This window comes from Mytilus edulis, chromosome 5 (genome assembly GCF_963676685.1).
Source record: "Mytilus edulis chromosome 5, xbMytEdul2.2, whole genome shotgun sequence".
NCBI classification, from domain to species: Eukaryota; Metazoa; Mollusca; class Bivalvia; order Mytilida; family Mytilidae; genus Mytilus; species Mytilus edulis.
This window is the reverse complement of record NC_092348.1, coordinates 15,177,943-15,204,030: the sequence shown is the minus strand read 5'-3', so window position 1 is coordinate 15,204,030 and position 26,088 is coordinate 15,177,943. Positions and strand designations below refer to the sequence as shown.

Genomic DNA, 26,088 nt, shown 5'->3' with positions numbered 1-26,088 from the left:
ATATAATCCCTTAACTAACCAGTGATTCTACATAAACCCTGAAAATTGCAGGGATTATGTAGAATCCCTGATTATACAAATTCACTTTAACATATGGACGAAGTATAACATTTTCATAAAAATATCTATAGTGATAATGGAAATTACATTTAAAGTACTTTTATACATAATAGTTCACTATTAAATAATTTAATGACTTTATCCCAGGGGTTCTAGTACATGTTATAGTCTTTCACACTCATATTTTTTGAGGAAATATGTTTGTTTTTCTAAATTTAAATTTTCTTTGATATAGTTTTAAAGTCCCTCTATACGAGGTTTTTCCTCTTGCATCTTTAATCTGTATATGAAATACTTTACAAGTAAAATGTCTTTATTCTTTATAAAATTTAGTTTATAGTTATCATAAAGACCAAACATAACTATATCCACAATTAATGGAATTTCAATATGTGTTGTTTTAAAAATCCAGGCGTTCCAATTGTGCCAAATCTCTCCTACAATATGACAGACCCACAATAAGTGTTCTATGCTTTCTGGTTCTTCCTTGCAAAATGTACATACATTACACTATACAAGGTTCATTTTTAAAAGTAAAGTATTAATACCTAAAATAAGGCGAATTCGGTATTGAGACCAACAGAGCTTGGTATTTTTTGAAATTTTAGTGACACAGTTATGGATTTTTTTCCAATCCACTATAACATTATTCAATATACCCTCCCATTTTCGCTCAGCTGTTATTACAACTGGTATCGCACCTTGATTTAAAATATTATACATGTCTTTTGAACCATTGTTTGACCTGAAAAATATTTTAATGTTTGGTCAGAATTAATTAGTTTGTTTTAAAGAATTTACTTTATTCTCCCTGCTATAGAGCTAGATGCTAATTTATAAGTTGAGTGTAAAAGGGTAATTGTACGCTTTTTTTTAAAAACTGTCTTGATTTACCTTCCTTTGGAATACATGTGATTACTCCTTGCTTCTGTGTGACGGACATTTTATTTCCCCTTTTTCATATGCATCATTTTTTGACCTAAAGACAAATTTCCAATATCTATCCAAAACTCTTTAAAAAGTTCTGCTGCGAAGCCATCTGAACCGGGGGCTGTTATTATTTTTCATCCTTTGCAATGATTGTGTTACCCCACTAAAGGTAATATTACCTTCTAAAGAATCTTTTTCATTATCATTTAATTTATGTGTTTGAAATGGTATGTCCCCTGATATATTGACATCTTTCGTACTCTCTTGTCGTCTGTAAAGCTTCTCATAAAATAATTTTGTTTGCGTCAAGATTTTTTTTTGATTTTCTACTACAGTATTTATCATTGATAATATTTTTTATTTTTCAAGCAATCTGACTCAACTTGGATTATAACTTTCAATTTATTTATAAGTACAAAAACAAGGGATTTACTATCTATGCAACATTTTGTTATTGCATGATAAACATTTTTAAATTAAACCTATTTTGATTCTGTATTTATCTTTTTTTTAAATTAACAATTGACTACTTGTTCAAAAGACTCAATAATGTAAGCTGGCCTCTAAAAAGACACGTGTTGCTTGTTCTGTCTTTTATGTGGTTCATATTTATTTCTTCTTGCTTTCTTCAATTTTTTAACATCTGACCACTATTATATTTTTTAGTACAGAATAATAGTAATGATAGCAAGAAGTTGATCCTAAGAGAGAAACTAGTATCTTACCTTTTAGTTTTGCAGGAATTACTTTTTTCCCTAAAATAAAGGAGCAATGATTTCAAGTGCATGCAGAATTGTCAATATCATGTTTACATATTTAAATTGTTCGTGATAAAATTCGCAGATAAATAGAACTACACAGATTGGCATTAAAACATTATTTTTTTTTTAAAAACAAGCAATTATGTTAATATTGTTGTCATTGTTACGCCTACTGTGATAATTAAGTAATCAAAAACAGGGATAAAAACCACATTGTTTCAAGAACGATTGCATCATTTGTGAATAACACAATAACATCAAAGGTAAAAAGAAGCTTATCAATAAAAAGATAAGTTAACCAATCATGATCGAATAGGTGACAGACAGACAATTTGATTTCTTAATGTTCTTTCTCGTTGATGAGGGTACATCTATCAAACATGAATTACTTCAAGATATTCATAATACTTGAAACTTTATAAATTAAATTTACTTGTTGAGAACTAATAAATTTGGTAAATATATGTTTCTCATTACAAATATGCATTTTAGTCTTCTTTGTTGCTAGTTCTGTCTTTTTATGTGTAACATATTCATTTCTTTTCGTGTAAATCATTTTTAAACTCTTGTACAATACAGTATGTTTCAATAAATAATAGCGGTACTGTTCTCAAATTGATTCCATGTAACAACTAACATCCTACCTTTTGGTTTTGCGGATTCTACTTTTCGAAATAAATGAAAGTGGAAGTTTTCATATTTTTTCATTTATATTTCTTCTTGCTCTCATTTATGTTTAAACGTGCGAAAAATATTATGTTTTTTAATACAAGAGAACAGTAATAATAGCTGTTAGTTGATTTTATAATAAAAACCAGTATCTAACCTTTTGGTTTTGCAGGAACTACCTTTTTCCCTAAAATATAAGAGCAATGATTTTACGTGCATGCAGATTTGTCTATATGATGTTTCCATATTTAAATTATGCGTGCAGAAATAAGCAGATAATTTTTAAACTAAGATCATTTTAATGAAAAAATTAGGCCATTAATTTTCTCTTCTAAATTGTTATACATTTGTCATTTCATGACTTTCCAGTGCTTAATATTTAGTATTGCTTTTTCTAATTGTTGAAGGACGTACGGAGGTCTATAGTTGTTAACCTCTATTCCCTTTGATTGATATAAAGTTCCCTGCAAATGATGTGGAATTACTCTTTAGATAATCACATTGACGTAATAATGAAATACCTTGCAGAAAAGAAGGAATAACAACAGGAATAAAATACAGAAAGCCTACATTTATGTTATTTACTGCCATCAGTTGTTTTCTCAAAAGTTATATTGCGAAAATATATTATATGTTCCTTAGAATACAGGATAACAGTAATAATATCAGTAAGTTATTTTTATGATAAAAACTAGTATCTTACCTTTAGGTTTTGAAGGAATTACTTTTTTCCCTAAAATTTAAGAGCAATACTTTTCATTTTCAAAATGTATACAAATAATCACAAAAAAACTTTTTTATTTCATGAAATCTGACTTCACTTGAATTTAACATTCAAATCGTTTGTTAGACAAAACACAAGGAACTAACTATCTATGCAATATTCATTTTTATATTAAACGTATTTTGATCTTGTTATTTAATTAAAAACTAAACAAATAAATCATATTAATGAATAATAGTTGATTCAATGATAGGAACTTATATCTTACCTATTGGTTTTGCAGGTTTTACTTTTTTCCCTAAAATAAAAAAGCAGTAATTCTAAATATTTCAAAAAGCATGCAAATATTTTGACTTTTTAATTCCGGGCGATCTGATTCAAATTTGAAACTAACCTTCAGTTCATATGTAGACTCGTTTGTTAAAGTGAGTTTGTTTTGTTTTTTTATTGTTTCTCGTTTTTGTATATAGATTAGACCATTGGTTTTCCGTTTGAATGTTTATACACTTGTAACATTTATGTCTCTTTATAGTTTGCTGTTCGTCGTGAGCCAAGTCTCCGTGTTCAAGACTGTACTTTGACCTATAACAGTTTACTTTTCTTAATTGTTACTAGGATGGATAGTTGTCTCATTGCCACTCATAAATAGATTCTTATATTTAAAAACAAGGAATTTACACTATCTATGCAACATTTTATATAGGATGATCAACATTTTTATATCAAACCTATTTATAGCTTGTAACTTAATTTAAAACTAAACAAATAAATTATAGTAATGAACAATAGTTGATGATATGATAGAAACTAATATCTTACCTATTGGTTTTGCAGGTTTTACTTTTTTCTCTGAAATGGAAAAGCAATATTTCTATTTTTTTCAAAATGCATACAAACATTAATAAATGAATTGATGATTTTTTTTAATTTCATTCAATCTGACTCAATTTGAATTGTAACCTTCAATTAATTTTTCGGACAAAACCAAAGAAAATTGTATCTATGCACATTTTTTATAGCGTGATATACATTTTTATATCAAACCTATTCTGATTCTGTGATATCTTTTAAAAACTAAATAAATGACTTCTTGTCAAGAAAACTCAATAACTTTAGCTGGCCTTTAAAAACATGTGTTGCTATTTCTGTTTTTCTATGTGGTTCAATTTTATTTCTTCTTGTTCTCTTCAATTGTTCAAAGCTTGACCAGTGGAGTAGTTTTTAATACCCAATAACCAAAAGGAATGAAAAACAAAAAGCCTATCTTTATGATATATAATGCCAACATTTTTTTTCTTCAAAAGTTGCATTACATTTATATATATGCTCCTTACAGATCAACGATTGATGTTTAACTTTCCTGGGTGATTGTTTTGTTATTGTTTTACTTTTCATTGAAATATCAGAGCCAGTCAAAACTTTAATTAAAAAAAACTTCCTTCATACACTAAACTTTTCAACCCTCCAAACAGTATTCAGTTCATTTTAACTCAATAATTTAATTACTTTTTTTCTTCTTCGTGGATTATGGATATCATTGCATCTTAAATGTTGTCCATAAACTTTTAAAATGATTGTTGAAGTCCGATACTAAGTATATATTATCAGAGTCTGTTTTTGTCAATGGTATTAACTTATTTAAAGTTTAAAAAAAAACCGCCAAGTAATACATACCACAATAAGGTATAGCACAATACTCCCATCTTTTGTTGAGATCAGTTGTATAGCACCATGGACCATATGGCTCATTATCTGGATTACGACAAAAGTTCTTTTGGTCAGCCAGTTTCTTACCAAATTTATGTTTTTGTGGAGTTTGCGATCCCCAGGCCTGACATGTTCTACCCGATCTGGTTTTACTAATATTTCCTCCATAATTAGCTCCTAACAGATTCATTCTACACTGTTGGCCTATAGAAATATTGTTTTCATTAAATGTAACTCAAGTATTTCAAAGATGGGTGAACAAAACATATTATGTATGTGTCTGTCCCAAGTCAGGAGCCTGTAATTCAGTAGTTGTCGTTTGTTTATGTGTTACATATTTGTTTTTCGTTTATTTTTTTATATAAATAAGGCCATTAGTTTTCTCGTTTGAATTAATTTACATTGTCATTTCGGGTCCTTTTATAGCTTAATTACTTTGAGGTATAGGCTTTGCTCATTGTTGAAGTCCCTAAGGTGACCTATCTATTGTTGTTAATTTCTGTGTCACTTTGGTCTCTTGTGGAGAGTTGTCTCATTGGCAATCATACCACATATTTTTTTTTTATATTAGAGTTATTGATACAAGAAAAAAATGCAATGCATTGGTTCTATTTCGCATTTAGGCATTTGGTAAAGACATATATTTTGTAAAGACAAAATGTGATTCAGTAATAGTAGCTAACATCCAACCTTTTGGTTTTGCAGGTAATACTTTTCCCCCTCAAATAAAAGAGTAATAATTACCATTTTTCAAAATGTATACATATTATTACAAATAGATTTATGATTTTTTAATTTTGATTATAACCTTCAATTCATTTGATAGACAAAAACAAGGATTTAATATCTATGCAACATTTTTTATAGCGTGATATACATTAATATATCAAACCTATTTTGATTCTGTAATTTCTTGTAAAAACAAAAAATAAATGACTACTTGTTAAAAAAAACTCAGTAAATTTAGCTTGCCTCTAAAAAACAAGTGTTTCTAGTGGTTCATATTGATTTTTTTCTTGCTTTCTTCAATTTTTCAAAATGTGACCAATATTGTATTTTTTAATACAGAATAACAGTTATACTAGCACTTAGGAGATTCATAATAGAAACCAGTATCTTACCTTTTGATTTTGCAGGAATTATTTTTTTCCCTAAAATAAAAGAGCAACGATTTAACGTGCATGCATATTTGTCAATATTATGTTTACATATTTAAATTGTTCGTGCAAAAATAAGCAGATAATTAAAACTACACAGATTGGCATTAAAACATGATTTATTTTTTAATAAAAAACATGCAATTATGTTGATACTGTTGTCATTGTTACGCTTACTGTGATAACTGAGTAATTAAAAACAAGAAACAAACATATTGTTACAAGAACGATTTCATACTTTGTGAATAACACAATAACATATCAAAGATAATAAAAACAAGCCCATCAATAAAAAGTTGAGTTAATCAAACATAGGTGACAGACAGACAATTTGATTTCTTAATGTTCTTTCTCGTTGATGGATGGCCATCTATCAAAATGCATGTCTTCAAGATTCTCATAATTCTTGAAACCAAACAAATTGCATTTTCTTGTTAAGAATTAATGAATTTGGTAAATATATGATTTTCATTACCAATACACATTTCAGTCTTCTATGTTGCTAGTTCTGTCTTTTTATGTGTTGTATATTTATTTCTTTTTGTGTAAATCATTGTTAAACTCTTGTACAATATAGTAATTTTCAATACAAAATAGCAGTAATGTACAAAAGTTGATTCAATGTAAAACTAAAATTTTTCATGTTTTACTTTTCACCCTAAATGAAAGTGCAGTTATTCTAAATTTTTCATATTTATTTTCTTCTTGCTCTCTTTAATTTTACACGTGTGAACAATATTGTATTTTTCAAAACAGAATAACAGATATAAAAGCAGTAATTTGATTCTATAATAGAAACAAGTATCTTACCTTTTGGTTTTGCAGGAATTACTTTTTTCCCTAAAATATAAAAGCAATGGTTTTACGTACATTTGGATTTGTCAATATCATGTTACCATATTTAAATCATGCGTGCAAAAATAGCAGATAAGTAAAACTAAAAAGATTGGTGTTAAAACAAGATTATTTTGATAAAAAACATGAGGCCATTTATTTTTAGTTCATTTTAACTCAATCATCTAATTACATATTTTTGATGTTTTTTGAAATTAATAATCAATGTATTCTTTAAACTATTTAACACCAGTTGAAGCAGCAAAATGAACGGATTTTCTTTTTTCCCTTTACCAATAAAACGGATTTCAGTACAAAAAAAAACCAGATAGAAATTCAAATAAATCTTAAAATGTTTACTTGTATGGCCCATCACTTGAACTTCTGCCAAACTGAGAAAACCTTTTCCGCTTCTCAAAATTTTCACATAGCGGCCTGAGATTGGAGTCTTGCATGTTAACACAATGACTTGTCCATTTTTACCAGGTCCTTTGAAATTACTGCAATGTTTCATCTTTTTAAGATTTACGCCAACTGTAACCGCTATATTCTTCAGCCTATTACCTGAAAAGATATCAATATCAAGGGTATCTCATTAATGTTCTTCAATCTTCAATCTGTCTGTGCCAATCATCATATCACCGATTGTATTCAAAAAAGTTAGTACACTTTTTGTATTGACACAAATTTTAATTCAAAACAAGTTTTCCTTCTTTTCGTTAAGATATACATGTCTTTAGTGTTCATCAACCAGAAAATAAGACTCGAAAAAACTTGACTCGACCACCAGATGATGATCTGGTTGATTTCTCTCATGTTTTATTTGAAAAAAAATCCACAGATATACCTAGAGATCGTTCTGGATTTTACAGGTACATTATTCACAATGTAGGATAATAATTTACCTAAACTTTCACCGATTTTTTTTTAAGGTGATTATTTACCGATAACAGGATTATTTATTAAATGATATAAAGCTGTTTTCCAAAGATAATAAAAAGGACTAAACATAAATTAATTTAGTTAGTTGATATTATCATATGAATATGTCTAAAATAGTATAACATTTGAAAAATTATGTAAAAAATGACACTCTTTTATCTATCACAGGTCAATTCAATTTGAATCTTATCACGAGTGCAATTTTTTTCTGACTCCTCACCACACTTATTTTTTCTGACTCCTTACCACAGCAATTTTTTCTGTTAATTATATTGATCTGCTTTACGCTGACAGTTTTCCCCAAATCAACACTCCAATATGGATTTTTCTGGTTCTTTGTGTGTGTAAACGTGTTTTCCACTCCATCGACTGCCTTTGAAGCAGCAAATCTTGAACTGTGTGTTGAACTCTGTGATGCTTTTCTTCGAAGGGCATAGTTAGTTCCTGTAGGAAATAATACATAATACATTTACAAATTAACATTTGCATATTAATTCCAGTTGAGAAAGTAATTTTCATTACATATCATGATTTCAAGAGTTTCTGGTTACAGGAAAGCTGTACAACCAAGAATACCAATTGGTGAAGTTAAAATCATCCGTTCGAAAGATAAAGACCTCACCAAGTGTTTATTGGTTGATCGTCATTGAATATCTGTTTCACAGATGAGGACAGATGTTTCGATTGTCGTAACCATTATACCGTCCTCTTTTCACAGAATGTAACCTACCGAAATAAACTTATCACTGATTTTGTTCTTACATAATCAATACAACTGGTGGCCCATGTGGTTTAAGAATTGCCAACTTCTTTAGAATCTTTATATCCCCAACCTTTTTTTTTTATTTAGCTTCCTGTTACTCATTCCTTTTTTGTTTTCTGATTTGTATGCTGTTTTCATATTTGATCGTTCTTCATTGTCATGATTTACAAAACGAAAGCCAAACACCGAAAACTATCATGTCTTGTATCAAAAAAGAATTCATTTCTTCATAATTTCTAATTTGATAATTATAAGTAACTTGTCCATAAAAATAACTGTATAATTGATTTTACATATAGCAAAGGATATGTCACGACTTCAGATAACTATAGTTTATATTTTCTGGACTTGTATAACATTCTTTTCTTCGTCGAAGTGAATCTGATCTATATACATTTAACGTGAGTGTACCAAAATGGCACATATTTTGACAGTTATCCACCTACTTTTATTAATGATCCTGACAAAGTCACCGTTCTGTGTTTATTTTGCAGATGTTCTCTATAAGGTTTAAGCAATTTAATTTTGAAAACATATGAATGATTTAATATAAATCATAGAAAAATGTGGTTAAACCAACCTATAAACGATCAATTATCATGTCTGGAGGAGAACCCAAATTGCAATTATACTTCAAATTACAATCGAACAAATCGAATTTTCTCAAAATAATCTAACTAATTTAAAAAAAAACTTCATTTCTACATTTATTTTTTTGAGAATTGAATGCCACGAACATTATTTACTTGCTCATCGTAAAAGTTTACTTTGAGTGCGACGATTCCGCAGATGTTTTCAAGTAAAACTTCATCTATATATATGTATATATATAAGTATAATGTGAACGTTTTAGCTATGTTAAAAGACGTGCATAAAGTCAAATCATAAATATACAAATAGTTTCACAGATTTCCACATGTATTATTGCTTATAGGTGCAAATTGGGTACTAGGTGCATTTTTAATTCGAGTGTCACTAATGAGTCTTTTGTAGGCGAACCACGAGTCTGGCGCAAATATAGAATTTCAATCCTGGTATCTATGATGAATTTGTTTATAATCACTGGTCGATGCCACTGCTGGTGGAGTTTTAATTCAACGGGGGTATTACCAGCAGAGTAGTCAGCACTTCTGAGTTGACTTGAGTTATCATTGATTTGTTCATAATTATAAATTAACTGTTAACAACTTTTTTTCACATTGAACAAACGACTTCCTGTTCAAAGAACTCACTAAGTTAAGCTGGACTCTAATAAGACATGTGTTAAAAGTTTTGTCTTTTTATGTCTTTTGGGTTTTTTTTTCTCTTCCTATCTTTTAATGCTTGCTCAGTATTGTTATTTTTAATACAGGATAACAGTAATTATAGCAGTAAGTTATTTTTATGATAAAAACTAGAATCTTACCTTTTGGTTTTGAAGGAATTACTTTCTTCCCTAAAATATTAGATCAATACTTTTGATTTTCAAAATGTAATCAAATAATCACAAAAAAAAACTGATTTTTTAATTATATGAAATATGACTCTACTTGGATTCAACATTTAAATTATTTGTTAGACAAAACACAAGGAATTAACTATCAATGCAATATTCCTTTTTATATGAACCTATTTTGATCTTGTTATTTAATTTAAGACTAACAAATAAATTATAGTAATGAACAATAGTTGATTCAACGATAAAAAAAAAATAGTATCTTACCTATTGGTTTTGCAGGTTTTAATTTTTTCCCTTAAATAAAAAAGCAAAAATTTTAAATATTTCAAAATGCATACAAATAAATTAATATCTTATTATTTTCATGCGATCTGACCCATCTTATATAATAACCTTCAGTTCATATGTAGACTGGTCTGTTAAAGAAACTTTTTTTTATTGTTTCTCGTTTTTTTTATAGATTATACCATTGGTTTTTTGTTTGAATGGTTTTACACTTGTAATTTTGAGATCCCGTTATAGCTTGCTTTTCGTCGTGTACCATTTCTCTGTGTTAAAGACCGTTTTTTGACCTAAAATGGTTCACTTAATTAACTGTTACTTGGATGGAGAGTTGTTTCATTGGCACTCATATTTATTGGCTTCTCATATTTTAAAACAAGGAATTTACTATCTATGCAACATTTTTTATAGCGTGATAAACATTTTTATATCAATCCTATTTTGATCTTGTAATTTAATCTAAAACTAAACAAATAAACTATAGTAATGAACAATAGTTGATTCAATGATAGAGACTAATATCTTACCTATTGGTTTTGCAGGTTTTACTTTTTTCACTGAAATGGAAAAGCAATATTTCTAAATTTTTCAAAATGCATTCAAATATTTACAAATAAATTCATTATTGTTTAATTTCATGCAATCTGACTCAACTTGAATTATTACTTTCAATTAAACTTTAGGACAAAACCCGGGAAAATTGTATCTATGCAACATTTCTTATAGCGTGATATACATTTTTATATCAAACCTATTTTCATTCTGTATTATTTTAAAACTAAACAGGTGACTTCCTGTTCAAAGAAACTCAATAAGTTAAGCCAGACTTTAATAAAACATGTGTTGTAAGTTTTGTCTTTTTATGTATTTTGTTTTTTTCTCTTTTTCTATCTATTAACACTTTCTCAATTTTGTTTTTTTCAATACAGGATAATAGTAAAAATAGCAGTAAGTTAATTTTGATTAAGACTTGTATCTTACCTTTAGGTTTTGAAGGAATTGCTTTTTTCCCTTAAATATAAGAGTAATACTTTTCATTTCAAAATGTATACAAAAAAATCACAAATAAATACATGATTTTTAAATTACATGAAATCTGACTCAACTTGGATTTAACATTCAAATCATTTGTTAGACAAAACAAAAAGAGTTAACTATCTAATATATGCAATATTCATTTTTATATCAAACCTATTTTGACTTTGTTATTTAATTAAAAACTAAACAAATAAATCATAGTAAATATATAATAGATTATTCAATGATAGAAACTAATATCTAACCTAATGGTTTTGCAGGTTTTTCTTTTTTCCAAAAAACAAAAACGCAGTAACTCATAATTTTTCAAAATGCATACAAATATTTACTAAAAAAATGATTTTTTAATTTCATGCATTCTGACTCAACTTGGATAATATCCTTCAGTTCATATGTAGACTCGTCTGTTAAAGAAACTTTTTTTTATTGTTTCTCGTTTTTTTTTTTATAGATTATACCATTGGTTTTTTGTTTGAATGGTTTTACACTTGTAATTTTGAGATCCCGTTATAGCTTGCTTTTCGTCGTGTACCATTTCTCTGTGTTAAAGACCGTTTTTTGACCTAAAATGGTTCACTTAATTAACTGTTACTTGGATGGAGAGTTGTTTCATTGGCACTCATATTTATTGGCTTCTCATATTTAAAAACAAGGAATTTACTATCTATGCAACATTTTTTATAGCGTGATAAACATTTTTATATCAATCCTATTTTGATCTTGTAATTTAATCTAAAACTATACAAATAAACTATAGTAATGAACAATAGTTGATTCAATGATAGAGACTAATATCTTACCTATTGGTTTTGCAGGTTTTACTTTTTTCACTGAAATGGAAAAGCAATATTTCTAAATTTTTCAAAATGCATTCAAATATTTACAAATAAATTCATTATTGTTTAATTTCATGCAATCTGACTCAACTTGAATTATTACTTTCAATTAAACTTTAGGACAAAACCCGGGAAAATTGTATCTATGCAACATTTCTTATAGCGTGATATACATTTTTATATCAAACCTATTTTCATTCTGTATTTTTTTTAAACTAAACAGGTGACTTCCTGTTCAAAGAAACTCAATAAGTTAAGCCAGACTTTAATAAAACATGTGTTGTAAGTTTTGTCTTTTTATGTATTTTGTTTTTTTCTCTTTTTCTATCTATTAACACTTTCTCAGTTTTGTTTTTTTCAATACAGGATAATAGTAAAAATAGCAGTAAGTTAATTTTGATAAAGACTTGTATCTTACCTTTAGGTTTTGAAGGAATTGCTTTTTTCCCTTAAATATAAGAGTAATACTTTTCATTTCAAAATGTATACAAAAAAATCACAAATAAATACATGATTTTTAAATTACATGAAATCTGACTCAACTTGGATTTAACATTCAAATCATTTGTTAGACAAAACAAAAAGAGTTAACTATCTAATATATGCAATATTCATTTTTATATCAAACCTATTTTGACTTTGTTATTTAATTAAAAACTAAACAAATAAATCATAGTAAATATATAATAGATGATTCAATGATAGAAACTAATATCTAACCTACTGGTTTTGCAGGTTTTTCTTTTTTCAAAAAAACAAAAACGCAGTAACTCATAATTTTTCAAAATGCATACAAATATTTACTAAAAAAATGATTTTTTAATTTCATGCATTCTGACTCAACTTGGATAATATCCTTCAGTTCATATGTAGACTCGTCTGTTAAAGAAACTTTTTTTTATTGTTTCTCGCTTCTCGTTTTTTATATAGATTAGACTATTGGTTTTCCGTTTGAATGATTTTACACTAATGTATTGTAATATTTAGGTCCCTTTATAGCTTGCTGTTCGTCGTGAGATAGGTCTCCGTGAAAACCATACTTTGACCTACAATGGTTCACTTTTATTTATTGTTACTTGGATGGAGAGTTGTCTCATTAGCACTCATACCATAGCTTCTTATAGTTATCAAAGGTACCAGGATTATAATTTAGTACGCCAGACGCGCTTATATTCAAAAACAAGGAATTTACTATCTATGCAATATTTTTATAATGTGATAAACATTTTTGTTTTGATCTTGTAATTTAATTTAAAACTACACAAATAAATTATAGTTATAAACAATAGTTGATTCAACGATAAAAACTAATAATTTTTCTAAAAAGCTTACAAATATTTACAAATAAATTGATGATTTTTTTTAATTTCATGCAATCTGACTCAACTTGAGTTATAACCTTCAATTCATTTTGGGACAAAACCAAGGAAAATTGTATCTATGCAACATTTTTTATAGCGTGATATACATTTAAAACCTATTTATAATCTGTGATATCTTTAAAAAACTAAAAAATTTACTACTTGTCAAGAAAACTCAATAACTTTAGCTGGCCTCTAAAAACATGTGTTGCTAGTTCTGTTATCTATGTGGTTCATATCTATTTTCTTGCTCTCTTCAATTTTTCAACATTTGACCAATAAAGTAGTTTCTAATAGAGAATAACCAAAAGGAATGAAATACAGAAAGCCTATTTTATGATATATAATGCTATCAGCTGTTTTCTCAAAAGTTATATTGCATTTATATACATTTTTACTGTGTATATGCCCCGATATATCAACGGTTGAATGAGGTTTAACTTTCCGCGGTGATTGTTTTGTTATTGTTTCACTTCTCATTGAAATATAAGAGCCAGTCAAAACTTTAAAAAAAAACTCCCTTCACGTATTAAACTTTTCAACGTTACAAACAGTATTTAGTTTATTTTACCTCAATAATTTAATTACATATTTTTGTTTGATCTTCTTGGAAATTTAAAACCATCATCGTATCCTTTAAACTCTTTGCCACCAATTTAAGTAGCAAAATGATTAGGTTTTCTGTTTTCCCTTTTTTATAAAATGGATTACAGTACAAACATATAAGCTGATAGATTTTTAAATCAATCTTTAAATTTTTACCTGTATGGCCTACCTTATCGAACCTACTTTTTGTTCAGATAAGCTCATATGGATATCATTGCATCTTAAATTTTGTCTATAATCTTTTAAAATGTTTCAAAGTCCGATACTAATTATCTATTATAAGGGTCTGCTTTTTCAATGGTATTAACTAATTTAAAGTTAAAAATCACGCCAAGTAATACATACCACAATAAGGTATAGCACAATACTCCCATCTTTTCTTGGCATCAGTTGTATAGCACCATGGACCATGCGGCTCATTATCTGGATTACGACAATAGTTCTTCTGGTCAACCAGTTTCTTACTAAATTTATGTTTTTGTGGGGTTTGCACTCCCCAGGCCTGACATGTTCTACCCGATCTGGTTTTACTAATATTTCCTCCATAATTGACTCCTTTTAGATTCATTCTACACTGTTGGCCTATAAAAATATTGTTTTCATTAAACGTAACTCTTATACTTCAAAGATGGGTGAACAAAAATTATTCAGAGTTATTGATACAAGAAAAAATACAATGCGTTGGTACTGTTTCGCTTTTAGTCATTTGGTAAAGATATGTAAAGAGAATGTTTGATTCAATAATAGACGCTAACATCCTACCTTTTGGTTTTGCAGGTTTTACTTTTTTCTCTGAAATGGAAAAGCAATAATTCTAAATTTTTCAAAATGCATTCAAATATTTACATATAAATTTATCATTGTTTAATTTCATGCAATCTGACTCAACTTGAATTATGACTTTCAGTTAAATTTTAGGACAAAACCAAGGAAAATTGTATCTTTGCAACATTTTTTATAGCGTGATATACATTTTTATATCAAACCTATTTTCATTCTGTATTTTTTTTTAAACTGAACAGGTGATTTCCTGTTCAAAGAAACTCAATAAGTTAAGCCAGACTTTAATAAAACATGTGTTGTAAGTTTTGTCTTTTTATGTATTTTGTTTTTTTTTTCTTTTTCTATCTATCTTTTAATTAACTCTTTCGTACCGAAATTGTCCTTTAGGCACTCTCGAGCGAGAGCCGAAATTATCCTTTTGGCACCACGGAGCTGAGGGCGAAATTATCCTTAAGGATACATGGATTTCTTTTTTTAGACGGTCACAGTGCAAACAGTAAAAATAACGTTTAGTGATGAGAAGCATATATTTGTAAAACAACTTGAAATCGAGACTTGGATTGTCGTCATCAGGTGCACGACTGTAAATTATTATTTCTCGCTGTCGTTTGATAGTCAACCTTTCATTGCCGATTGAATCAGAGTCTGTTGTCATCGTTTTAGACACTCTTAGGAGTCTGAAGTGCTACGGATTTTATTTCTTTTCATTGAAAGGCTGTACTGCAGTATGTAGGTCGACAAAACGAAAGTCCACTTCCATTAAAAATAGAACCGGAGAGTCTATAAATAGTGCGGTTCATAAAAACACGTGTTGTCACATCTCATAACTTTATTATTTAAACAGAAAAGTGGTTCGGAAAGATGAGACAATATTCTGCAATCTTATTCGTATTTAAATCGAGTGTAAATTATTTTCCATGATGTATCTCGTCTTGTAACAGAGGTTTTTAAAAGTCTGGTTCAGCATACACATTTTTTTTAAAACAACTGAAAGATGCCAAGATGATTATTTTTTTATATAACAAATAACAATTTTTATGTAACAAATTGTTTCATTATCTACTTTTTTTATAAAGAAAACATTGTCAAAGAAGGGAAGTGAAAAATGATATTTGTTTTAGAAGGGAAGGGAAGGGAAAATTGTTTTTCTTTCAGAATTGAGAAGGGAAAAAAAATATTTTTTTTTGGCTGAAGGGAAGTGATTTTTTTTCCAAAGTGAAAAAGATAACGTGTTGTTTGTTTCTACTGATTAATGTTAAGATGGCATTATTTATTATTGTAAAATAGTACTGTTCCTGTATGTTTCTGAAAACAATAGGGGTTCAATTATTAGTTTTGAAAATTATGTGGAACATAATAAATTACTCCCCCTCATGTTGCATACAAACACAAAAGATGAATGACCGTTGTGGCAGTGCCTATTGTTATTGTAATTCTCATATAAACAACCATTTTTGCACTAGAAAACACCTCTTTTGTATTCAAAAAGAGACTTCAAATGGTATTGAAATTGCTGCTTCTCTCAGAAGCCAAGTCATATAGGACTCTAAAGAGAAAAGACTGATCAAATTGGAAATGGGATATTGGGACCATATTAGGGTTTTGTGGCTGTTACCTTGTAAGTCAGCTTCTTACATTAACACTGTTTATGGGACTACTACATGTAAGCAGAATTTTCATACCACATTAATATATATAGGCTTACATGTATATGTAAGTAAGACTTGCTACTGGATGTAATAGTTTAATCAATAGACTGGTAACATTGGTTATAGTATAACAACCTCACTCAAGTTATTTTTAATTACCTTTTGACAAACCATTCCATTAAATAGCCCAACAACATAAACAGAAAATTAAAAAAAAATAGTTTCCATATGTCCTCACTCAATTTAAAAATTAGAATTTATGATATGAATCCTCCTATTCAAGACAGCATAATAAATTGAAAATAAAACAAATTTCATAGCTTCCAAATGTTATTACAAACTACATCAGCTCCCTGATGTAGCTTTCCATCAATGAATTTTAAAACTGCATTCTGCAGCAAAACATGTATTTTAATCCCTTTTTTAGCAATAGTTTTCAACGACCTGCATCTGTGTGTGCATATCATGATTTTTAATAAATGTCTGCATATAATATGATCTTCTTTGCCTGTACTTCATGTGATTAATAAATTGAACTATGATGAAAATAAATTTAAAATATCAATTGTCAGCTTTTGGTATTTATTTGTGCTGCTTTAACAAACATCAGTTGATGTATTTGTCAATTTCACTGTGCTTAAACGGCTGTGGGTAACTTAAGTTACCCACAGCCCAAGATGGAGCCGCCTTGCGTCGGTTAGATACTTTTCTTCTATAGAATCCCAATACCACGAATGCATCAATTAAACAATTGAATTTAAAAGTTTGATAATCGTTTAGGGAAACCCCTAAACTGGAAAGGTGATTAAATTCTACAAAATAAACGATCACAGCACGATTTAAAAAAACACTTAGGCTGTCCGTAACTTCAAAACAACTTGTCCGTAACTTTTTTCATCATACCAATAGAGATGTCCGTAACTTTCAAAGAATCGACATACGCGGATGTAATGTTTAAACTGATGATAGAGATTGCATCGAATACATATTCACAAAACGAAGTAGATGTCTAGTATGATATAATTCATTGTATCGATGGAAGACAAAATTGGGAAAAATATGAAAAAAATCACGATAAATCCGCAAAACTCGGGTCTCATTTCAACGTCGGGGTACCCGAATCGCCTAGTTCGGAGGGTTGTTTCCGATCATAGCAAATAAACTGTTGAAACATCATTGTTCGTTTTTATTTTTGAACAAGTAGACTACATAAGTATTTTTTACACATAAATGTAGCATGTATACACTTACTGATTATCTGCCAGCAACGACAAGGGTAGCGTGAATCCGGGATTTTGGAGGGGAACCCAAATTGCCCAGGCATGCAGTGGATAGACAATACGAGACTTAAGTGCACAAACTGTTCCCGTCTTTTTGAAAAAGCCAAAAACACTTTTCTCTCATCCCCACAAAAACAAATTCCATCAGCATTTACAGTAAAATGAAAGGGGTGTCAATCTGGACACACTGGGACGTTGCGCACGGTGATATTGCGGCACCCTGGCCAAGCTTTACAGTAAATGGGAAAACTTTAAAAAATGACATTTTGTATAAATGAATAAACCTTGTTTTACAGCTAGCTGCATATTTCATTTGTATGCATGTTGCATATGCAAGTTGCATTAAATCTCATTTAACCTAATAAAACTAAAAGACAGAATAGGTAAAAGTCAGTGACAATAAAAGGAAAAGAGCAGTCAACATAGTGTAACAATTCGACATAGTATATAAAAATATAAATAACTACGTAGGACAAAAGAATAATTTAATAGTCTAACAACCCCTGATAACATACAAAGAGAGAAAAAAACATACTAGGAAACATATTCAAAAAATCATAACACTATAACTAACTGGTGGGATGTATAAATACCGAGCCGCGTCAAAGAGTATTCATCAAAATACACATAGAAAGAAACAGAGGTGAAGGTAAACCGCAAACATATAATTAAACTCAAAACATTAAAGAGTATGGAAAAACCTTGGTCTGAAAAGCGAAAAACGTCGATAAGACGCACATCAGTAAATAAAAGTTCAAACCATAACCAGGATGGAGTACCAAAACCCCACATAAAACTTCTGTGGTGTAAGTATGATGCGTTAATAAAATCACATTTGGTGGTGAATGAGTAGTATAAACGGCCGCGAAGGTTACAAATATGATGTTAATTGTCTTCTAATTGTTGAAATTATAATTCTTAAAATTTTAAATCAAAAGTTACCCACATCTAAAAATAAAGTTACGGACAGTCTGCTTAGTTTCGATCAAAAAGTTACGGACATCTTATGCATTTTTTAAAGTTGACCTTGTGCTTTAGTGAACTCTATATTAACAAATTTATGGTAATTGTTAGTCATTTCTTTATTCAATAATCCTATAAATATTTACATTCTGCATGAAAAACGTCGCAAAAGGTACATTTTGTATGAATTAAATATCAACGAGTTTAGAGTCCGCCATCTTGGGCTGTGGGTAACTTAAGTTACCCACAGCCGTTTAAGCACAGTGAATTTTATGTTATCTTATACATCCTAAATTTTGACTACATATTCAAGATTTTAATTTTTACAATTTTCCAAAAAAATAAATTCACTAGCCTCTTTTTTTTTAGAAACAGCCGAATATTTGCTTATCTATAGTAAATTTATTTATGTTTAAATATTTTTTATATTATATAACCCCCATGACACAATTTCATGGATTTAGAAAAAAAGTCACTTTTTGGCTTGATTTGAGCGTCACTGATGAGTCTTGTGTAGATGAAACGCGCGTCTGGCGTACTAAATTATAACCCTGGTACCTTTGATAACTATTTACACCACTGGGTCGATGCCACTGCTGGTGGACGTTTCGTCCCCGAGGGTATCACCAGCCCAGTAGTCAACACTTCGGTGCTGACATGAATATCAATAATGTGGTCATTTTTATAAATTTCCTGCATACAAAAATTTGAACTTTTTGAAATACTAAGGATTTTCTTATCCCAGGCATAGATTACCTTAGCCGTATTTGGCACAACTTTTTGGAATTTTGGATCCTCAATGCTCTTCAACTTTGTACTTGTTTGGGTTTATTAATATTTTTGATTTGAGCGTCACTGATGAGTCTTGTGTAGACGAAACGCGCGTCTGGCGTTCTAAATTATAACCCTGGTACCTTTGATAACCATTGATTTAATACTTTTATTTATTGGAAAGCTTCATCTCATTCACATGTGGAAGAATTAATGCATTACTGGCGTTAAGTCATGAAGCAAGGAAGTCCCATCGATTTTTATTGCAGTTAAAAGCTTTTATTAATTAGTTTATGATCGCACATCAACGCTGGGGGTATTCATACAAATCGTCTGGAAGAGTTATTATCCGTTATCGAACCCGAGTTATCTTTCTTCTTTCGAAACCGTAAACAAATGGCGGCCAAAAAATCTACGTGAACGACAGTCTCGATTTACAAGTATTTTTTCCAAGAAAACGAAAACGAAAACGGTTTTTGAAGGAAAATAATTCAGTGGCTCATTGAAATAGCATTTTGAAACACACGTGTGCATAAGAAATGTTGCCGAATGTAAGTGAAAGTGATATACCGTACGCAATGACAAAAAAATCTTCTGACTCAATCAATCTACGTTATCGACACGCGTTTTTAAGGTAAACTGCTTCTTTCTCTATGAACAGTCTACGGACGCTCAACCTATGATATTTATCTTCATTTTATCAAAATTTGACCGCACAACTCGCTACGGTTCCCAAGTTTTCAATGACCAAAACTACGAGGTCGTTTTTGCTGTAGCACATGTCAAATTAATCCCGGTCAGGCAAACGGCTCGTGCAAATAAATTTCGGCCAGAGAATCCCGCGAAAAAAATAAATTCAGTAATGAAAGTGTTAACGCTTGCTCAGTTTTGTTTTTTTCAATACAGGATAACAGTAATAAAAGCAGTAAGTTAATTTTATGATTAAAACTAGTATTTTACCTTTAGGTTTTGAAGGAATTACTTTTTTCCCTAAAATATAAAAGCAATGGTTTTACGTACATTTGGATTTGTCAATATCATGTTACCATATTTAAATCATGCGTGCAGAAATAGCAGATAATTAAAACTAAAAAGATGAGTGTTAAAACAAGATTATTTTGATAAAAACATGAGGCCATTTATTTTTAGTTCATTTTAACTCAATTATCTAATTACATATTTTTGATGTTTTTGGAAATTAATAATCAATGTATTCTTGAAACTATTTGACACCAATTAAAGCAGCAAATTGAACGGATTTTCTTTTTTTCCTTTTACCAATAAAACGGATTTCAGTACAAAAAAAACCAGATAGAAATTCAAATAAATTTTAAAATGTTTACTTGTATGGCCCATCACTTGAACTTCTGCCAAACTGAGAAAACCTTTTCCGCCTCTCAAAATTTTCACATAGCGGCCTGAGATTGGAGTCTTGCATGTTAACACTATGAATTGTCCATTTTTACCAGGTCCTTTAAAATTACTGCAATGTTTCATCTTATTCAGATTTACACCAACTGTAACCGCTATATTCTTCAGCCTATTACCTAAAAAGATATCAATATGAAGAGTATATACATTGTTCTTCAATCTTGAATCAGTCTGTGCAAATCATCATATCACCGATTGTATTCAAAATAGTTAGTACACTTTTTGTATTGACACAAATTTTAATTCAAAACAAGTTTTCCTTTTTTTCGTTAAGATATACATGTCTTTAGTGTTCATCGACCAGAAAATAAGACTCGAAAAAGCTCGACTCGATCACCAGATGATGATCTGGTTGATTTCTCTCAGGTTTTATTTGAAAAAAATTCAACAGATATACCTAGAGATCGTTCTGGATTTTACAGGTACATTATTCACAATGTAGGTTGATAATTTACCTAAACTTTTACCGATTTTTATTTAAGGTGTTTTTTTTCCGATAAAAGGATTATTAATCAAAGATATAAAGTTGTTTTCCAAAGATAATAAAAAGGACTAAACATAAATTAATTTACTTAGTTGATATTATCATATGAATATGTCTAAAATAGTATAACATTTGAAAAATTATTTAAAAATTAACACTCTTATCTATCACAGGTCAATTCATTTTGAATCTTATCACGAGTGCAATTTTTTTCTGACTCCTCACCACAGCAATTTTTTCTGTTAATTATATTGATCTGCTTTACGCTGACAGTTTTCCCCAAATCAACACTCCAATATGGATTTTTCTGGTTCTTTGTGTGTGTAAACGTGTTTTCCACTCCATCGACTGCCTTTGAAGCAGCAAATCTTGAACTGTGTGTTGAACTCTGTGATGCTTTTCTTCGAAGGGCATAGTTAGTTCCTATAGGAAATTAATACATAATACATTTACAAATTAACATTTGTATATTAATTCCAGTTGAGAAAGTATTTCAGAATTTTCATTTCATATCATGATTTGAAGTGTTTCTGGTTACAGGAAAGCTGTACAACCAAGAATACCAATTGGTGAAGTTGAAATCATCCTTTGAAGTTAAAGACCTCACCAAGTGTTTATTGGTTGATCGTCATTGAATATCTGTTTCAAAGATGAGGACGGATGTTTCGATTGTCGTAACCACTTTACCGTCCTCTTTTCACAGAATGTAACCTACCGAAATAAACTTATCACTGATTTTGTTCTAACATAATCAATACGACTGGTGGTCCCTGTGGTTTAAGAATTGCCAACTTTTTTAGAATCTTTATATCCCCCACCCTTTTTTTTTTATTTAGCTTCCTGTTACTCATTCTTTTTTGTTTTCTGACTGATTTGTATGCTATTTGTATATTCATCGTTCTTCATTGCCATGATTTACAAAACGAAAGCCAAACACCGAAAACTATCATGTCTTGTATCAAAAAAGAATTCATTTGATAATTATAAGTTACTTGATAATTAAAAGATAACTGTACAATTTATTTTACATATAGCAAAGCATATGTCACGACTTCAGATAACTATAGTTTATATTTTTCTGGACTTGTATAACATGCTTTTCTTCGTCGAAGTGAATCTGATATATATACATTTAACGTGAGTGTACCGATATGGCACATATTTTGACAGTTATCCATCTACTTTTAATGAATGGCTATTATCTATTTTGAATTTATTGAACCATAAAACTAATTTTTGACTCTTCACATTGAATAATCCGCGAAGCGGATTATGTAAAATGTGAAGAGTCAAAAATTAGTTTTATGGTTCAATAAAATCAAAATAAATTATTGCCATTCATTATAAATAAATTTCTATCAAAAATAAGGCTTAAAGAACTTTTTATATTATTTATATTAACAATAACAACGTACACACATGTTGGCGTATGAATACACAACGTCAGAGTTGGCGTGTCGCCATCAAAATTGACAACATTGAAAATAAAACTAATAATTTTAACCAATCAGAAAACAGTAAATACACCAAATTTATTTATTTATTAATGATCCTGACAAAGTCACCATTCTGTGTTTATTTTGCAGATGTTCTCTATTTACTATAAGGTTTAAGCAACTTAATTTTGAAAACATATGATGGATTTAATATAAATCGTAGAAAAATGTTGTTAAACCAACCTATAAACGATCAATTATCCTGTCTAATGGAGAACCCAAATTGCAATTATACTTCAAATTACTATCGAACAAATCAAATTTTCTCAAAATAATCTAACTAATTTAAAAAAAAACTTAATTTATACGATTTATGTTTTTGAGAATTGAATGCCACGAACATTATTTAATTGCTCATCATAAAAGTTTACTTTTAGTGCGACAATTCCGCATTTGTTTTCAAGTAAAACTTCATCTGTATATATATATATATATACAACTCGTCTAAACATCAACCCAACAATGTTAGATCTGTAAATTTTTATATTATATATATTATATCATGTATATACAGATATATCTATAATACTAAAATTACGAGGTCCAATTTGTCAGCCGTCATCACGTAAAAACGACGAATCAAAGAATTCAACTTTATATATAACTAATATAGTACAAAGGTGTAGATTAAAAATTACACCACTCCAGGCCCCTTTGTTTTCCACGTAATTAATATTGCCAATAATTAAGAAGTTCCAGGTCGAGTCCGATACCGATACCAATAGTATATTCACCTGTTACCTATTACCTTATCTGTACGTTCCGCATATGACAGGCGCACCACCAAAAGGTGTATTTAATTTTGCTATATACACGGGTCATAATCACAGGGTTGACATAACTAATTGTAGAATTTTAATCAGTAAGACTTTACTAAAAATCTGGACTTGAAATAAGGCGTACAGGTACAGTTTTCAATGTGTTAGCGGGCATGACGTAAAACAGCGAATCAAAGAATTCAACTTTATTGGACAATGCTGTTGATTAGAAAATGCTCAATTCCAGGACATAAATATTACCAATAATAAGTTCCAGGTCGACGGGTTAAAACAAAAAGATTTGAAAGCAGATAAAATTGTGTATCTTATAATCGGCACGACTTTATCAGATGACAATACCAATACTAAAATAAGGCTTACACATAGTTATTTACTTTAATTCAGTCACGGACCCGCTATATCACGGGTGATCACGGGTGTGTTCTAGTATTTATATAAAATTTAGCTATGTTAAAAGACGTGCATAAAGTCAAATCATAAATATACAAATAGTTTCACAGATTTCCACATGTATATTGCTTATAGGTGCAAATTGGGTACTAAGTGCATTTTTAAATTCGAGCGTCACTGATGAGTCTTTTGTAGGCGAACCACGAGTCTGGCGCAAATATAGAATTTCAATCCTGGTATCTATGATGAATTTGATTATAATCACTGGTCGATGCCACTGCTGGTGGAGTTCTAATTCAACGAGCGTATTACCAGCAGAGTAGTCAGCACTTCTGAGTTGACTTGAGTTATCATTGATTTGTTCATAATTATATATTAACTGTTTACAAAACTTTTTTACATTGAACAAATGACTTCCTGTTCAAAGAACTCACTAAGTTAAGCTGGACTCTGATAAGACATGTGTTAAAAGTTTTGTCTTTTTATGTCTTTTGGTGTTTTTTTCTCTTCCTATCTTTTACCGCTTGCTCAGTATTGTGGTTTTCAATACAGGATAACAGTAATTATAGCAGTAAGTTATTTTTATGATAAAAACTTATATCTTACATTTTGGTTTTGAAGGAATTACTTTCCTTCCTAAAATATCAGATCAATACTTTTGATTTTCAAAATGTAATCAAATAATCACAAAAAAACTGATTTTTTAATTATATGAAATATGACTCTACTTGGATTTAACATTTAAATCATTTGTTAGACAAAACACAAGGAATTGACTAGCAATGCAATATTCCTTTTTATATTAAACCTATTTTGATCTTGTTATTTAATTTAAAACTAACAAATAAATTATAGTAATGAACAATAGTTGATTCAACGATAAAAACTAGTATCTTACCTATTAGTGGTTTTGCAGGTTTTAATTTTTTCCCTTAAATAATAAAGCAAAAATTCTAAATATTTCAAAGTGCATACAAATAAATTAATAACTTATTATTTTCATGCGATCTTACCCAACTTATATAATAACCTTCAGTTCATATGTAGACTGGTCTGTTAAAGAGATTTTTTTTTATTGTTTCTCGTTTTTTATATAGATTACACCATTGGTTTTCTGTTTGAATGGTTTTACACTTTTAATTTTGAGATCCCGTTATAGCTTGCTTCTCGTCGTGTGCCATTTCTCCGTGTTGAAGACCGTACTTTGACCTAAAATGGTTCACTTTAATTAATTGTTACTTGGATGGAGAGTTGTCTCATTGGCACTCATATTTATTGGCTTCTTATATTTAAAAACAAGGAATTTACTATCTATGCAACCTTTTTTATAACGTGATAAACATTTTTATATCAATCCTATTTTGATCTTGTAATTTAATTTAAAACAAAACAAATAAACTATAGTAATGAACAATAGTTGATTCAATGATAGAGACTAATATCTTACCTATTGGTTTTGCAGGTTTTACTTTTTTCCCTGAAATGGAAAAGCAATATTTCTAAATTTTTCAAAATGCATTCAAATATTTACAAATAAATTTATCATTGTTTAATTTCATGCAATCTGACTCAACTTGAATTATAACTTTCAAATAAATTTTTGGACAAAACCAAGGAAAATTGTATCTATGCAACATTTTTTATAGCGTGATATACATTTTTATATCAAACCTATTTTCATTCTGTATTTTTTTTAAAACTGAACAGGATAACAGTAATAAAAGCAGTAAGTTAATTTTATGATAAAAACTAGTATCTTACCCTTAGGTTTTGAAGGAATTACTTTTTTTCCTAAAATATAAAAGCAATGGTTTTATGTACATTTGGATTTGTCAATATCATGTTACCATATTTAAATCATGCGTGCAGAAATAGCAGATAATTAAAAATAAAAAGATGAGTGTTAAAACAAGATTATTTTGATAAAAACATGAGGCCATTTATTTTTAGTTCA

At 29.3% G+C, this 26,088-nt stretch overlaps 1 protein-coding gene across 1 annotated transcript in view; it reads right to left on the bottom strand.

Moving 5' to 3' along the window:
* Positions 1-26,088, bottom strand: part of LOC139523060 (uncharacterized) — a 305,106-nt gene that overhangs the window by 155,466 nt on the left and 123,552 nt on the right. Inside the window, exons 70-93 of the mRNA XM_071316817.1 lie at positions 25,896-25,925; positions 25,582-25,611; positions 25,033-25,065; positions 21,695-21,892; positions 20,898-21,101; positions 20,515-20,544; positions 14,871-14,900; positions 14,454-14,690; positions 12,560-12,589; positions 12,106-12,135; positions 11,249-11,278; positions 10,795-10,824; positions 10,250-10,279; positions 9,953-9,982; positions 8,031-8,228; positions 7,203-7,406; positions 6,819-6,848; positions 5,973-6,002; positions 4,819-5,055; positions 3,964-3,993; positions 3,413-3,442; positions 3,124-3,153; positions 2,578-2,607; positions 1,716-1,745 (exon numbers count right to left, since the gene is read on the bottom strand). Of these exons, the coding sequence (XP_071172918.1) occupies positions 1,716-1,745; positions 2,578-2,607; positions 3,124-3,153; positions 3,413-3,442; positions 3,964-3,993; positions 4,819-5,055; positions 5,973-6,002; positions 6,819-6,848; positions 7,203-7,406; positions 8,031-8,228; positions 9,953-9,982; positions 10,250-10,279; positions 10,795-10,824; positions 11,249-11,278; positions 12,106-12,135; positions 12,560-12,589; positions 14,454-14,690; positions 14,871-14,900; positions 20,515-20,544; positions 20,898-21,101; positions 21,695-21,892; positions 25,033-25,065; positions 25,582-25,611; positions 25,896-25,925 (1,821 nt within the window). The remainder of the gene's footprint in view (positions 1-1,715; positions 1,746-2,577; positions 2,608-3,123; positions 3,154-3,412; positions 3,443-3,963; positions 3,994-4,818; positions 5,056-5,972; positions 6,003-6,818; positions 6,849-7,202; positions 7,407-8,030; positions 8,229-9,952; positions 9,983-10,249; positions 10,280-10,794; positions 10,825-11,248; positions 11,279-12,105; positions 12,136-12,559; positions 12,590-14,453; positions 14,691-14,870; positions 14,901-20,514; positions 20,545-20,897; positions 21,102-21,694; positions 21,893-25,032; positions 25,066-25,581; positions 25,612-25,895; positions 25,926-26,088) is intronic.